The 13,434-nt window shown below is 43.7% G+C and overlaps 1 protein-coding gene across 1 annotated transcript; it reads right to left on the reverse strand.

The window, feature by feature from the left end:
• Positions 1-1,019: 1,019 nt before the first annotated feature.
• On the reverse strand, positions 1,020-13,356 carry klhl17 (kelch-like family member 17). Its single transcript, XM_070909857.1, is given in 13 exon segments — positions 1,020-1,248; positions 3,752-3,933; positions 4,084-4,157; positions 4,320-4,408; positions 4,584-4,751; positions 5,081-5,225; positions 5,629-5,842; positions 5,965-6,081; positions 9,327-9,548; positions 9,693-9,814; positions 10,607-10,871; positions 13,200-13,301; positions 13,303-13,356. Coding segments are annotated over 13 exon segments (1,983 nt in total).
• Positions 13,357-13,434: the final 78 nt, after the last annotated feature.

Here is a 13,434-nt window from a genome sequence, read left to right on the forward strand (position 1 = left end):
AAAACAGAATATATTATGATTTATACCTTTTTATAAATACATATAGTTTAACATAATTAGTCTCTGTATTTATATATAAAAAAGGATTTAAACTCATTTACAGTTCTGAGGGCCTAACTTTTCTGTGTTGTTGGTGTCCATGCTCTCTTGCAGTGTGGGAAGGGTTTATAACATTGCCTGTTACTGCCACCTAGTGTGGCATAGCAGCACTACAACATGTTATCCTCCTGTTGGGAGTCAATGCCAATATGTAAACATGCATGGTATAACCAGTCAAAAGCTACATTCCAAAAGTAAAATCATTCAGTTTCTCTTTTTTTGTACATTATTGCAAAAAATCCTGACATCGAAAGAAAAATCTTACAGAGGACGACAACATCAAACCAAAAACATTTACGTCACACATGACTGAGAATTAAGTGTCCACCACGTTTCACGATGAGTGTGTCAAACACTGGAGTGGTTGGAAAAACAGTGGGGCTCGAGGAAAGAGCTGGTATCTGTATGGTGGAGCTGTACAGTGGAGTTTCAGGCATCCAGGCCAGATACAGTGCAGTCCAGAATTAATGGCAAACCTTATAAAAAGCAGCCAGATTGGTTTGACCATAAAATGAAAAGAAAAGTCAGGAATCGTCTAGCATTCTTGAACTAATCATGAATAAATTGATAGTTATGTGTGGAACATGTCTTTTGAGATTATGGTTTAATGCACAATGTAATCACCTAAAATTTTAAATTAAAGTTCATGACTTATGTTGTAAATTCTTTATTTTTTACAAAGAATGCCACTAATTCTGGTGGATACTGTATATTAACCAAGCCAGGAGCATTATCCACACCTCTTGCTCCTCTATCCCCCTCCATCCTTTTACCTGTCCACTCCCGTCCTCTTCTTCCTCCTCCTCCTCCTCCTCCTCCTCCTCCCCGTCCCTGTCTCAAACCGAGCAGTTGCGTCTCTTCCCAGAGCCAGTCTGGGCTGTAGCAGCAGAGGCTGAGGTCAGCCAAGCGGTGACCCCGTGTCAAAGGCTGGTGGAGGAAACCGAGAGGGTGGGCGATGAGGGCGGAGGGAAGTTCAGCAGCTCCAGCACAGCCACACCCACACTGCTGCGCCGCGTGAACATGCAGGAGGCCGCAACCCATTTGTTGCTGCGCGGGTTGTACTTCTCGATGGAGTTGAGACTGGAGCTGCCGTCATTACCTCCCACTGCATATAACCAGCCATCCATAGCCACCAGGTCATGGGTGCTCCTGGAAGGAGAAAAACAATCTAATTCAATATCTTGATTCCACATGTATTATATAGTCGTATTTTATAATACGCCATATTAGAATTCATTTTTGTAGCTCTTATCTGGAATGAATAATAATCTCTATGCATTATGTTTAATCTAGCTAACTCTAGATGTATTACAGGGTGCTAATAGAAGTTGGCAACTGTTCACTTACAGAAAAATCCCACTAAGTGAATATTAGTGATTATTGCGTTGACATAAGAGATTGTGAGATGCAAGTGGCTTACAGATGGGACAATAACTGATACATTTTAATTTAAAAAATAACTGAAGCTTCATTATCATCGCAGTAACTAATAACAAACCACCAAGGTGAGTTCCTAACATTTATCATGATATAGTGAGACTATTTTGTCCAAGACAATAATTCTACAATATTTTCACATTGGCTCAAATGGTCAAGAAGGGTGATAGATTAGTGGTCAATACAATGTGAATTTTTGGACTGTGTAAATGGAGCCTTTCAGCAACTGGATTAGAAAAGCACTCATAGCCACCCGGCTGATTAACACATGGGTTATTCATGGGGCTGCACAGTCAACTGTTGTCCGATTTCCCTGTTCGTACAGAACGCTGACTCGCACACAGGAAAGTGTGTGTCTGAGTATGTGTGTGTGTGTCTATGGGGCCTAGGGAACATGTGAATCTGCTGAAGTGTCCTCAAATCCAAGACTGCTCCATCTCTAAATTTCCCTCCCTGATGCCGATCTTGTATCAATACAATGCTGAGAGTGTGTGCATGCGCGCCTGCTTTGATAATCACCCGCAAGACAAGTTTCGTCTCCTCAGACATAAGAAAGATCCTCCTGTTGTGGAAAGTAGGTCATTTGATGTTTATACCATAAGAAGGTTTAGGCAGTAAGGAAAACATCCAAATCCCATGTCTTGAAGAGTAAAGATTTTCCACAGAGCAAAATAATCGCAGCAGGGGTCCCATTTGACAAGCTCCATTCACCCCCCCCCCTCCCCTAGGTGGGATGTTTGTTATGAAGCACAAAAAGAAGGATAAAAGCTGGACAGGTTTTTAACAAAAGAGCACATTTGAGGCATTTCATCACTGTCAGTTGAACCTGTGCAGTTGGAATAGTAGAAGTGGGTCATCCTCATTTGGCTAAGGTGTGTCTCATTTCATTAAATTCCCTGGATCCATCCCAGGTCGTTTGTCATATGTCATCTCCTCTCACATCTTTTCTCTCTCTCTCACTCTCTACTGTTTTGTGTCACAGAAACAAATGCAAAAACAAAATAAAAAGACTAGTTGAGAAAACTGGTCTAAAACTTCTGCATAGATTGTAAAAGAGGTTGTGAGTCGAAACCTAGTAAATGGCTGGACTGTGTATGGCCAATGTGCAATACTGTGGACAAATTGTTACACGGATAGTCAGTGGTGTCTATAATGGGAATTCCTGGATATTAAATGTTCATCTGTTCATCTTTTTTATTCTGTAGTGGTCGCAGTAATATTTGTTCTTAAAGTGTACTGAAGTAGAATATCACATGGTTAAGCTACGTTTGGGTCCAAAAATGTTAGAAATGCAGTTGCAAGAACAAAACCTTCCACTCATATCATAATGGGTTTGATTTGAAAGAGAACATATTCTAATTATCTATGGACTCCCCCTGCTCTCTTTCATTTATTACTAACTGCGGGATGTCTCTCGTTTTTCTGACTCACTCTGTATTGAGTGTTTTGTCTGAGTGATTGTTATTTGTGGAGCTTTAACTGTGCGCTCTCCCTCATGCCTCTTGGCGCATGGAGAGATGTTTTTTCTCCTATTCTGCTCTCCGCTGGACTGTTACAGTGTCTTTACTTCTCACAGTAGTAGGTTTTCTGTTGTTTTCCAGTTTCATTCCATCATGGTGAATATCAGGTTTTGTACTGTCTCTGTGCCATCTGTGCGTATATGATGTACTGTGATGTACATATTGGCGAGATATGGACAAGTTATTGATTCCTCGTGGATTGGGTGTGGCATAGACCACATCCTGCTTCGCCCCTATCCCACTAGCGATGGCCTACAAAGACGAAACCTATAAGAAATATAACGTTAGTTACGTACTCCAGATTCTATGAGTATACGTGCAGCCCTCTAAGCTGTGGGCCCCACTGATTTTTTTAACTAGCTTAAGAAAAAATGTTTTTGTTCGGTCTCAGCTCAACTTATACACAAGGTGAGATCAAGGAAGGAATACATTTGGCTGCAAGCTACTTCTATACTTGCTCTGGGGGGGGGTCTTCTATGTCAAACATTTATGCAGTTTTACTCTCATGTTTAAAGTGAGTTGTGGCAGTTACACATTTTGTTATTCGCCACATTGTTCACAGTTGGTAGAGTTGATTTCACTTCTTTCCCTATACTATAACTGTTTTGAAAGACATACTTCTTTTTCACTTGACCTGGACTTGCTTTTCCAAACCATTCAGTTTGTACTAATATGAGTTCTGGGTGCAGACTAACCTGCGTATGTTCATGGGGGCTACGCCCTCCCAGGTGTTGGTCTTGGGGTTGAACCGCTCCACAGAGTTCAGGCAGCTGGTGCCGTCATTTCCTCCAGCGACATACAGCATGCCATCCAGCACGGCCACCCCGGCACTGCTGCGCCGACTCAGCATGTTGGCAATGGCTGTCCATGTGTTGCCCTGTTCATTAAATCAAGAGACCGAGCATTGGTCATTGGTTCATAGATGAATCCGTACCGTAGTGTTTTCTAATGATTTTGTCTCCACATTCAGTGGATCCTGGCAGCAGACAAGCTCCTTTGATGATAAATTTAACAGCATACAGTTTACCTGGGGGTCATATTTCTCCACTGTTGCGAGATGTGAGGAGCTGTCGTAACCTCCCACTGCATACAAGCTGCCATCTGGAGGGGGAATGGGAGTAAACACCCAGAATGTAAATATTAGCAGACAAATACCAAGTTGGCAACTCCCTCTTGATTTCAGGCATTAAAATGTAGACAGTGAGACATAAACATACAGTAGAACAGAGTGTTCATAATATTATGTTTGTGGCAAGTTCCTACCCAGAGTTGCTACTCGGACGTATCTCCTACGGGTGCTCATGGCAGCAATCGAGGTCCATGTACTGGTCAGAGGGTCATAACGCTCTGCACTGAAAGAGGAGAAAAAGACTTGTATTTAACGTAATGACACTGCAATGAACTGTCTTTAAGACCTGACCTAGAAAACAGTATCAAGACAAACAAAAAAGCTGCAACAAGAAACAACAATGTAGCAAATCTGGCTTATCAAGACGTTCAGCATTCAGCACCAAAATCTGCGTGTACCTATTGAGGCAGGATGCTCCGTCATAACCTCCAGCAGCGTACAGCAAGCCATGCAGGACCGCTACACCCAAACAGCTCCGCCGTGTTCCCATGGAAACCTCAGGTTGCCAGGAGTTAGTGATGGGGTCGTAGGACTCCACAGTTGCGAGGTCTGAGGTGCCATCATACCTGAGGAGATGTGGACATAAATGAACCCCCTTTTTGATGATTTAATGCAACATACTGGCATTTCAATGAATGGCAACAGAGAAACAGTCAAGTTAAACAGGCATTTTGCATTGACGAAAGCCCTTAACAGGAGCAAGGTGAAGCCATTTCCATGATCAGTCAGGATCATTTGACATGTAAATCATCCACACAATCCGCCTGCCAGAGCTTCCTCTTTATAAAACTCAGGTCTACTCCACATCACACAATGTAATGTTTGAGTAAGAGATGAGATGGTGGGTTAACTAGTTTTGGGTCAAAGGTCAAACACTATGGTTCTCATCACTCACCCTCCAACAGCATAAAGTCTGTTCCCAATCGCTGCCACGCCCACTCGTGCCCGCCGAGTGGACATGGACGCCACCATGTGCCAGCGATCTGTCCTGGTGTCATACGCCTCGCAGTCTCCATGGATGGCAAACAGGCTGCCACCACCTGCAGACACACACAAACACAATATGGTGAAAAAATGCTTTGACATCAAGCAGCAATGTAAATATAAATATATAACATTATAAAAGGAACAGAGTGATTTTGGCCAAAGTATGTTATAATTTCAGAGGACATTTTCCAAGTTGCTGGGTTTTGGAATGATTTTGGCTGAGGACCAGCTTCACCCCTGAACTCATTAATACCTGGGGAACATTCAAGTTACTATATGACAATATTATAAAAATCCCAGACATCATCTAGTCTCATATAATTATATCAGTATTTTTATCTCCCAGCTGTAAAAATGCTGATGTTTGCACACTTTTTGTGGGTGACGTCTGAAGCTAAAGTTAATGGATGTGTGGCCTAAGTGTACCCTAGTGGGTACCTTCAGGGGCACACTGACCAACGGCGAAGAGCACAGGGCTGGCGCCCTCACAGCGCCGTGGGCGCGTCCGGCTGTTGCTGAGGACTCCCCTCTGCTCAGGCATCAGGTGGTACTTGAGAGCCTCGATCAGCAGGTCCTTGCACTCCGAGTGGTGGCGCACCAGCAACTCTGTATCCACGTTGCTCATCAGAAAGTCTCGCCTCAGCAGTGGCAGCCGCACGCACTTCATCAGCTAACAGGGGGAGAGGGTGGATGGTGAGTTAGGGTCAGGAGAAGGGGGGTGGAGAAAATGTGATGGAGATGTTTTACAGAGTACTATCAAACTCAAAAACATTGTGTGTTGAGAAGTCTTACCCACGGTACATGTTGCCTGCGTCCATCTATATCATGTTTCACCCAGCTCAACACAGCCCGGTACACTTCCTCCTCAGATGGCACGTTGAGATTGTCACTGGAGATCAAATCCAGGACCTGGATGGAGAAGACAAAGCAGATGGGCAGAGACATTTTATATAATCATTTGCAAGAACAACTTTCTCAAGTTCAAGCTCGCAGTGCCTTTAATTGAACTGTGACCATCAGAAAAGCACTTGCAGAAGCATTTGCTTTTGAAAAAACAAAACAAAAAACAGGAACAGTGACAGTGAAAGCTTCCTGACCGAACATATCATCACACAGGAAATGAATTGCGTTGTCTGCAGACAGCATGCTGTACCTGACTTTGTCTGCTGAATTGTTGCCTCTCTTCCTTCCTCCTCTCTTCTCTCTCCCTTGCTTTGCCTGTACTTTATCCAGGACTGATATTTGAAAAGGACGGGCAGCGCTCTATTTTGTCTTTGCCATTTCAAAATGACACTCATCACATAGAGTCAATCAATTCAAAATAAAAGAAAAACAAAATCATTTCAGGCACCATTTTAACCATTCAGACAAAAAATGCTTGTGTGTTATATTAAGGTCTGTATGTGTGTAGTGGTTCTGTGATATATTTAAGTTACCACTATGTGTGTGTGTTTGTGGCACAACGAGTTCTGCAGTCTGAGTGGCTGGCTGGCACTGTTCCCAGATCAACCCAAAGCTGGCAGGGCTGGGTGGGGCCAGAGCTGCCAGCTGCTGCTGCTGTCTTGCCTGGCCAGATCAGGGCAACAGTTAGCAGCCTCCCAGGAACAGCCTCCACTAATCCACAGTCAGAGAAATACTGCCACTGCCCCACCCTGCAGTCCCCCTTACCTCTGTACATACTGCATCACACTAACTCAAACAAACAGACTGTCCTTGTATGGCAGCAGGAATGAAGAATGTATGAATGAAAATGGGTTTCAGCTGCGTCTCACACACACACACACACACACACACACACACACACACACACACACACACACACACACACACACACACACACACACACACACAGTAATTCGTTTTTAATTAATCCTTTGTTGTCTTTATAATGTCATGCATGTGATGCCACATCAGTGAAGCATCACTGAAGCAGACTGGTCACAACCCTGCCAGGCCTTGCCACTTCCTTCACAGAACATGGAAAGAAATATGGGGCATATTTCACAGCTCTGTGAGCTCAGAGTCCTTTAGAGCAGCCAGTACATAAATCCAGACGCAGATTTATGACAGACACAGAGCAGCTGCAGACAGATTGGGGCGGTGAGCCAACGGAAATAGAGAGACAGAAGAACAGAAACAAAGGAAAGAAAATGGTCTAGTTTTAATCTGCCTTTATGCAGATTAACTTTCACTGTGTTAATGAACTGTGCCCACACACTCCATATTGCAAATTCAGATCTCAGGGCTTTGAAGGCCACAGACGGAGAGTGAAGCTTAGTGTTTTACTCTCGTGGAGAGCAATCTCTTTAGTGCAGTGGGGATTGTTCCTTGGAGAGGCGAGAAGATAATGGGAAAGTGATGCTGGCAGCTGGTTGTTACTTCTTTTCACCACCACTCTAATTCATTGTCACCTGGCAAGGCTCAACGGGCATATCGGTGAAACAGATGCCATTTCATGTAAGAGATGACGGCTGTTGGCTGTTCTCTCATTTATTGAGACACCAACATGAGCCCCTCCTACACCTGACTGGAGGAACGTATCATGTAATCTGATATTGTGAGAGTTTCAAGCAAAAACATAAGAAACAACAAAAGATTAAAAATGAGACAAGTTAAAACATCACGAAACTATTTTGTTTGTGCATTTTAACATCCTTTTTACAGGGGATTTCAGTAATGTTTAACCATTGAGGAATATTCACATAACTGAAGAGTTATAGGTATAGGTATAAAATGGGCACAATGGTGTTTTGATGCTCATGCTTTAAATGTTAGGCCTGTAATAACAAAGATGACTCCCTTAACATCAGACTTAAAATCAACTTATCAACTACTACAAATCAAAAGGGAGGGGCTCCCTTTTGTTTAAATTTGGATCAAAGACTGTGCCTACATTGTTTCGTTAACCTTTATTCAACAAAAGGTAGTCTCTTTGAGAACAATGCCCTCACACACACACACACACACACACCTAAAAGGCTGCCAGTACAACCACAGTCTGATCCGTGGTCAATGAGCAATTGGTGCCATGTGCCTTGCTCAAGGGCACTTCAGCAGTTTATCCCACTGGTCAGGGTATTCTCTCCCCTGCGTGCGTAAAGCTCTACCCAAAGTGACAGATAGCTAAATAGATGCACTTGGCACTGAAAGGGTTAAATGATGACTCAGACGTTGACTTGCTCTCTTACAACGCTTTTCCAGACGCTCTGTAAACTGAAAGTAAATACACAAGAACATGTTCTTAATGTAAGTAAACAGAGCTTAGAAATGTAACACGTGCCTGATAATACATAATTTAATACACACATCACACTGGGAATTAAATTTGCAACCTAGTGGCCACCACTGCACCACTTGATGGCTAAAACTGAATTAGAGAGCCTAAATCTAACTTAAATTCCCCCAAAACCTTGGCTGAATATGGTAACAGTAAAATGAACCCTGAATGAATGCTGTTTAAGCTATATAAACACCACAGCAGCTGTGAAAATGTCACTGGCTTTGCTCAATTATCACTTCCAGGAGAGGAAACACAGCGTTGCCACCGCTGTGCCCAGCTGATGAATAAGTGATAGTTTGGCTAAGTTGACGTGCCAGATAAAGCAGTCCGTGGCAACACAGTGGGATGATAAAACCACAAGAGACAGTGATGCAGATAACTGAGGAAGAGGACAGGTCCTTGTAATGAATGTTAAAAACACACGATTGGTTTGGATACAGGCATCTTTGCTCATATTAGTGAGGAAATGGTGATAAACAATGTGCAGGAACTAAATTAAGTGCTTCTTAGTGTATGTTCATCTTTGTGTTTTCTTTGACATATTTCTAAGCAACTAGATGAATTACTCAAGTTGAGCCACTGATGTGTAGTAAGCAGCAAGCTGTTAAAGCTAAAGTCAATCAGCTTCTGTCATGAATTCATAATGAATTACAATGTAAAGCAATGTGACTCCCATCATTTGTCACAGCGCTGCTAAATCTCATGGTAGCAAATTACCAGTTTGACCCTCAAACAGGGCAAGTAATTTCCAGTAGACAGATTTACCAACAACTGTTTGTTTCCCACCATGAATATGCCACCATTAAAACAGCTGTCTTTAAAAGCACCAGTTGGCTGGAGACACAGTGGGAGGCGGAAAAGGCATCATCCCTACCTGCTTCAGTGGCAGCAGCATGAACTCCTCTGTCTTGGACACCTCCACAAAGTGCTGCAGGACATACTTGTGTGCCGACTTGAGCAGGTCGCTGCAGGAGTGCGTGTCAGCGAAGCCTCGGATACCCAGGCAGTTGGAGGGGTCCAGCTGGCTGAGGAGGAACTTACAGCAGGCGTCCCGCACCCCGTTGAGCTGCAGCAGGCTGGCTGCTGGGAGCAACGTCTAAGAAGAGTGCAATTCCAGGTGGAAATACACTGTGAGTCTGTTGTATCGACTCATGCTCAATGAAATGTGATGAATGGGGATCAAATTAAAAAAGTCAAAATTTTACCATCTTGCCTATACATGTGAAATTTTCTACCCTACCTGGACATTGCCTTCCCCGACCACAATCTCTGCTGTATAAGCGTACTGGACCAGCTGCTCCAAAGCCTGAGGGTCGATGTCATGTAGGGTCACGTGGGTCTGCCGACTCTCCGACATCTCATCTGCATGACCGCACAGAACGTGAGCAGTTATATTTTTCCAACAAAATATAATGTAGTAAAACTCTGGCGGATGTATTCGCCTCCCTGTTCAATCATGCTGACACATGGCTAATGTATACAAGGCCGCTGCCAAATGTCAGCATAGCTCATTGGTTGCTGTCCATTTTATCAGTTGTTGTGTGTGGAGGTTTTTAAAATTCCTCAATCTATACACTCTTGCCCAACGTGCGGGTTCCTCTGTGTGAGGAGGTTCTACATCAACAGTCAAATGTTTCATCTCCTATTAGTTAGAATAAATCGCAAACACAATATCTGCAGGGAAGCTGTGATTTTGCTTTTTTGGATGATCATGAAAGATCAGCAGATCCTGTTAACATGGGCTAATTAGAGACTGGGTCAGATGAGAGGAAGCCTAGCAGCTGAGTCTCAAAGCCAGACAACTGACTGTCTGGAGACACATTGTACCCTCACAAAAGGTCTCGTGTCGGGAGGAAATCTGAGACTCACAGACCTCATCTGACCACCTGTGCCCCAGACAGGAAGAGGGGGGAAGGAAGCGATGACGCTGAAAGGATGAGGTGGCGTTCACTGCACACACGAGTTGTTATGTCAACAAACTCTGAGCAACAGAGCAAAATGATGCGCAGTCTGATGTCAGAGCTTAAAGTGTCTGGGGCATGCAACACGCTGGTCTTTATAGATTTCAGGGACAAAAAACACAAAGCAAAGTGAAAATAGGCAGCGTGTATAGGAATAAAATCAGACATGTTGGACCACGTGGAGTGAACTTACTAGTGAACATAGCGTGGAAGTAGGGACTGCAGGATGCCAGCACCACTTTGTGCGCCTTGATTTCTTTGTTTGAGACATGGAGCACAATATCACACAGCAAGCTTCGCTGTCGCATCCTGTTCATGGACACGAAAGAGTCGTGGTAGTGACGCTTTGAGTTGTGGGAGATGCTGTGGCCATCACGGTTGAGCAGCTGCATGCCCCCCTCCATCATGGTGCCTGATGTGGCGGTGGCGGGCTCTTGCCTGGGCCGCACTCTGGGCAACTGAAACATGCAGAAAACCATTGTCCATTAATACCAATGTCTCATCAGAAAAACATTTCCACCTGCAAGGGGCTTAGTTTATTTGTAAGGATGCAGGCGTTATGACAGTTGTCCCGAGCAATCATTGTTTGTATTGTATGTTCATTGTATTGTTACTGTTATAGTACCCATCCTGACAGCTATGACAGGAAGCCTACCAGCATGACAGAAATCTCAGTACAATTACAAAGTGTAGTAGGTCGACTGGCCTGGTTATTTGACATTTAGTGTCAAGACTGATTAAATCGCATTATGACAATAGAGAGAAGATGGACATTATTTCATATAAATCAATGCAGGCTTTTCTCCTATTGGACTGTCTTGGTTTATCTAATTGCAATGACTCCTGACTGGCAAGTTTAATTGCACCAGAATTAGCTGGGAACATCCCCCCCCCCCCCCCCCCCCCCCAGCTGCAGCCTCGGGTAGGTAGGGTGGGAGGAGAGAAGGATGTAGCCTGAGTTAGCCTTTTCCTTTGTACTCTCATCCGCCCTGCTCTCTCTCGGATGAAGAACACACTTCAGAGTGTTGCATAACCATCATCACGCGGCATCTTAGAAGTTGTTGTCTGGCGAATATTTAGGATGCACTATGGAAAACTACTGGATGAGGTAAAGCGGACTAGAACTACATTAGAAATATTACATGCCTAAAACAGACTTCAGGAGGAACACATTTTCACTCAAATATACTGAATTGGATGCCGTGGTACCTTACAAGGGTAGAGAAATGGGAATATGAGCAGAAGCTAACTGAACTTCCACAATGTTTACAATTTGTCTTTCTAAATTCATTACTCATTTGTAAATATAAACAGAGGTATATGTAACAATAACACAAACCACCACAGCCTCATCAGGTAAGAATATTGATTGGTTTGAAGTCCAAGGAATGCAACCCTCAAGGCTGCATCGATTCTGATAAAGTTGAGTTTTACATGTCTCTCCGGTCAATGTCACTGAATATCAATGCATCATAATTATGTTGTCATCTGTTCAGAGACACTCTTTCAACTAAATACTCTGCACTATCCCACTGAGGACCATCTCAAATGTCACCACAGCTGCCCGGCGATTCCCATTTTCCAAAACACAATAGCCCACAAAAACACACCAACCATGTTCCTCTAAGAGGGAACAATCTGCTCTGATGCATGCCCAAGGGAATAACAAGAGACAATGCTGCAAACTGAGATATGGATATGTGGGAGTTTGTGGCAGAAGTGAAAACACAATTTGCCACAGTTAAAACTAACAGAGTAAAGCACTTGTCCTGTTCATCCCAGGCTTGTCTCTTAAAATCTTCTCTCATCTCTCTGGCTCACAACCTTGGCTGGCATCCACACAAAGGCTCTGTGGCTCCTTGACAAACATGCACAATCTTGTTGGACACACAAATGTTTCCACTGTAATCTCTTTTGGACAGAAGGATCTTTCTAGTTATATTTCAACCTACTTGGGGATGTGAAGAAACCCCCCAACCCCCACTCCATCTATTTAGGATAACAGCAGCTATCAGCTGCAGCAGCAATAGAACGAATGAATGTGTCATGTCTTTACCGGTGGCTGTGTTGCGGTTATCCTTGCACACGGTGTCTTCCTCGGTGTGATGGGAGATAAATCAGCAGCTGTCGCAGTTCGACTGGTTTAAAATTGGTACCAGTGTCTGGCTATCTGTCCATATTCTGACTCAAGCATACGACATATGAAGAAAGCCTCTGTTTTGTGCTGTATGCGGTTGACGTCAATGCAAAAAAACTGCATGAAAGCTGACATGGGTTTGTTAAGGTGGAGCTGGAAGTCCCGGAGGTGAAAGCAGAAACGCCTCTCATGCTGTTGAGATGTGATGCCGTAGGACGAAAGAGGCACACATGAAAAGCTATTTCTTCAGCGCAGATGTCAAATGTTTACAATAGATGTCTGTTGTATTATTTAACGGGACACACACGACCTTAAGCGCCCCCTTTTGTCTGGTCAGAGTCCGGAAGTGCGTTCGATAAATGCATCTCAGCGAGCTCGAGAGGCGGGGGTTTGTACTTAGAAGCGCCTTGATTGGTCAGAACCTGAACCATCCTTCGTCTCGGTTAGCCCGGACATAAAAATCAAACAAACAGTGAACAACTCATAATCTCAGTGTCCCGGTATTCGTTTGGTGGGAACTATACATGTGTCATTCTTCAATTAAAATTAAATAAAAGTCACGGCTGTTTAAGTCACAGTTTATTGTCTACGGGCTAACCAGATTAGCTAACACTAACTAACTAAGCATTTAAACCAGTCGGCTACTCACCACCAGCCGTCGTCGGTGTCTATATGACAGCAATGATTTCTTCCTGTTAGCAAGCTTGCCCAGCTTTGTGGCTGTGTAACGCAACGGGCTAAAAACGAAACAAATCTATCCTCCGCGCGTCTTCAGCTGCCTGTGTCTCGTGAATGCAGCTGATCATTTAATTTAAACCTCACGTGTAGCATCAAAACACTTCTAGTTCTTGTATGAACAGCTTTGACAGTGAAATTTCGAAGTT

This window comes from Enoplosus armatus, chromosome 8 (genome assembly GCF_043641665.1).
Source record: "Enoplosus armatus isolate fEnoArm2 chromosome 8, fEnoArm2.hap1, whole genome shotgun sequence".
NCBI lineage: Eukaryota > Metazoa > Chordata > Actinopteri > Centrarchiformes > Enoplosidae > Enoplosus > Enoplosus armatus.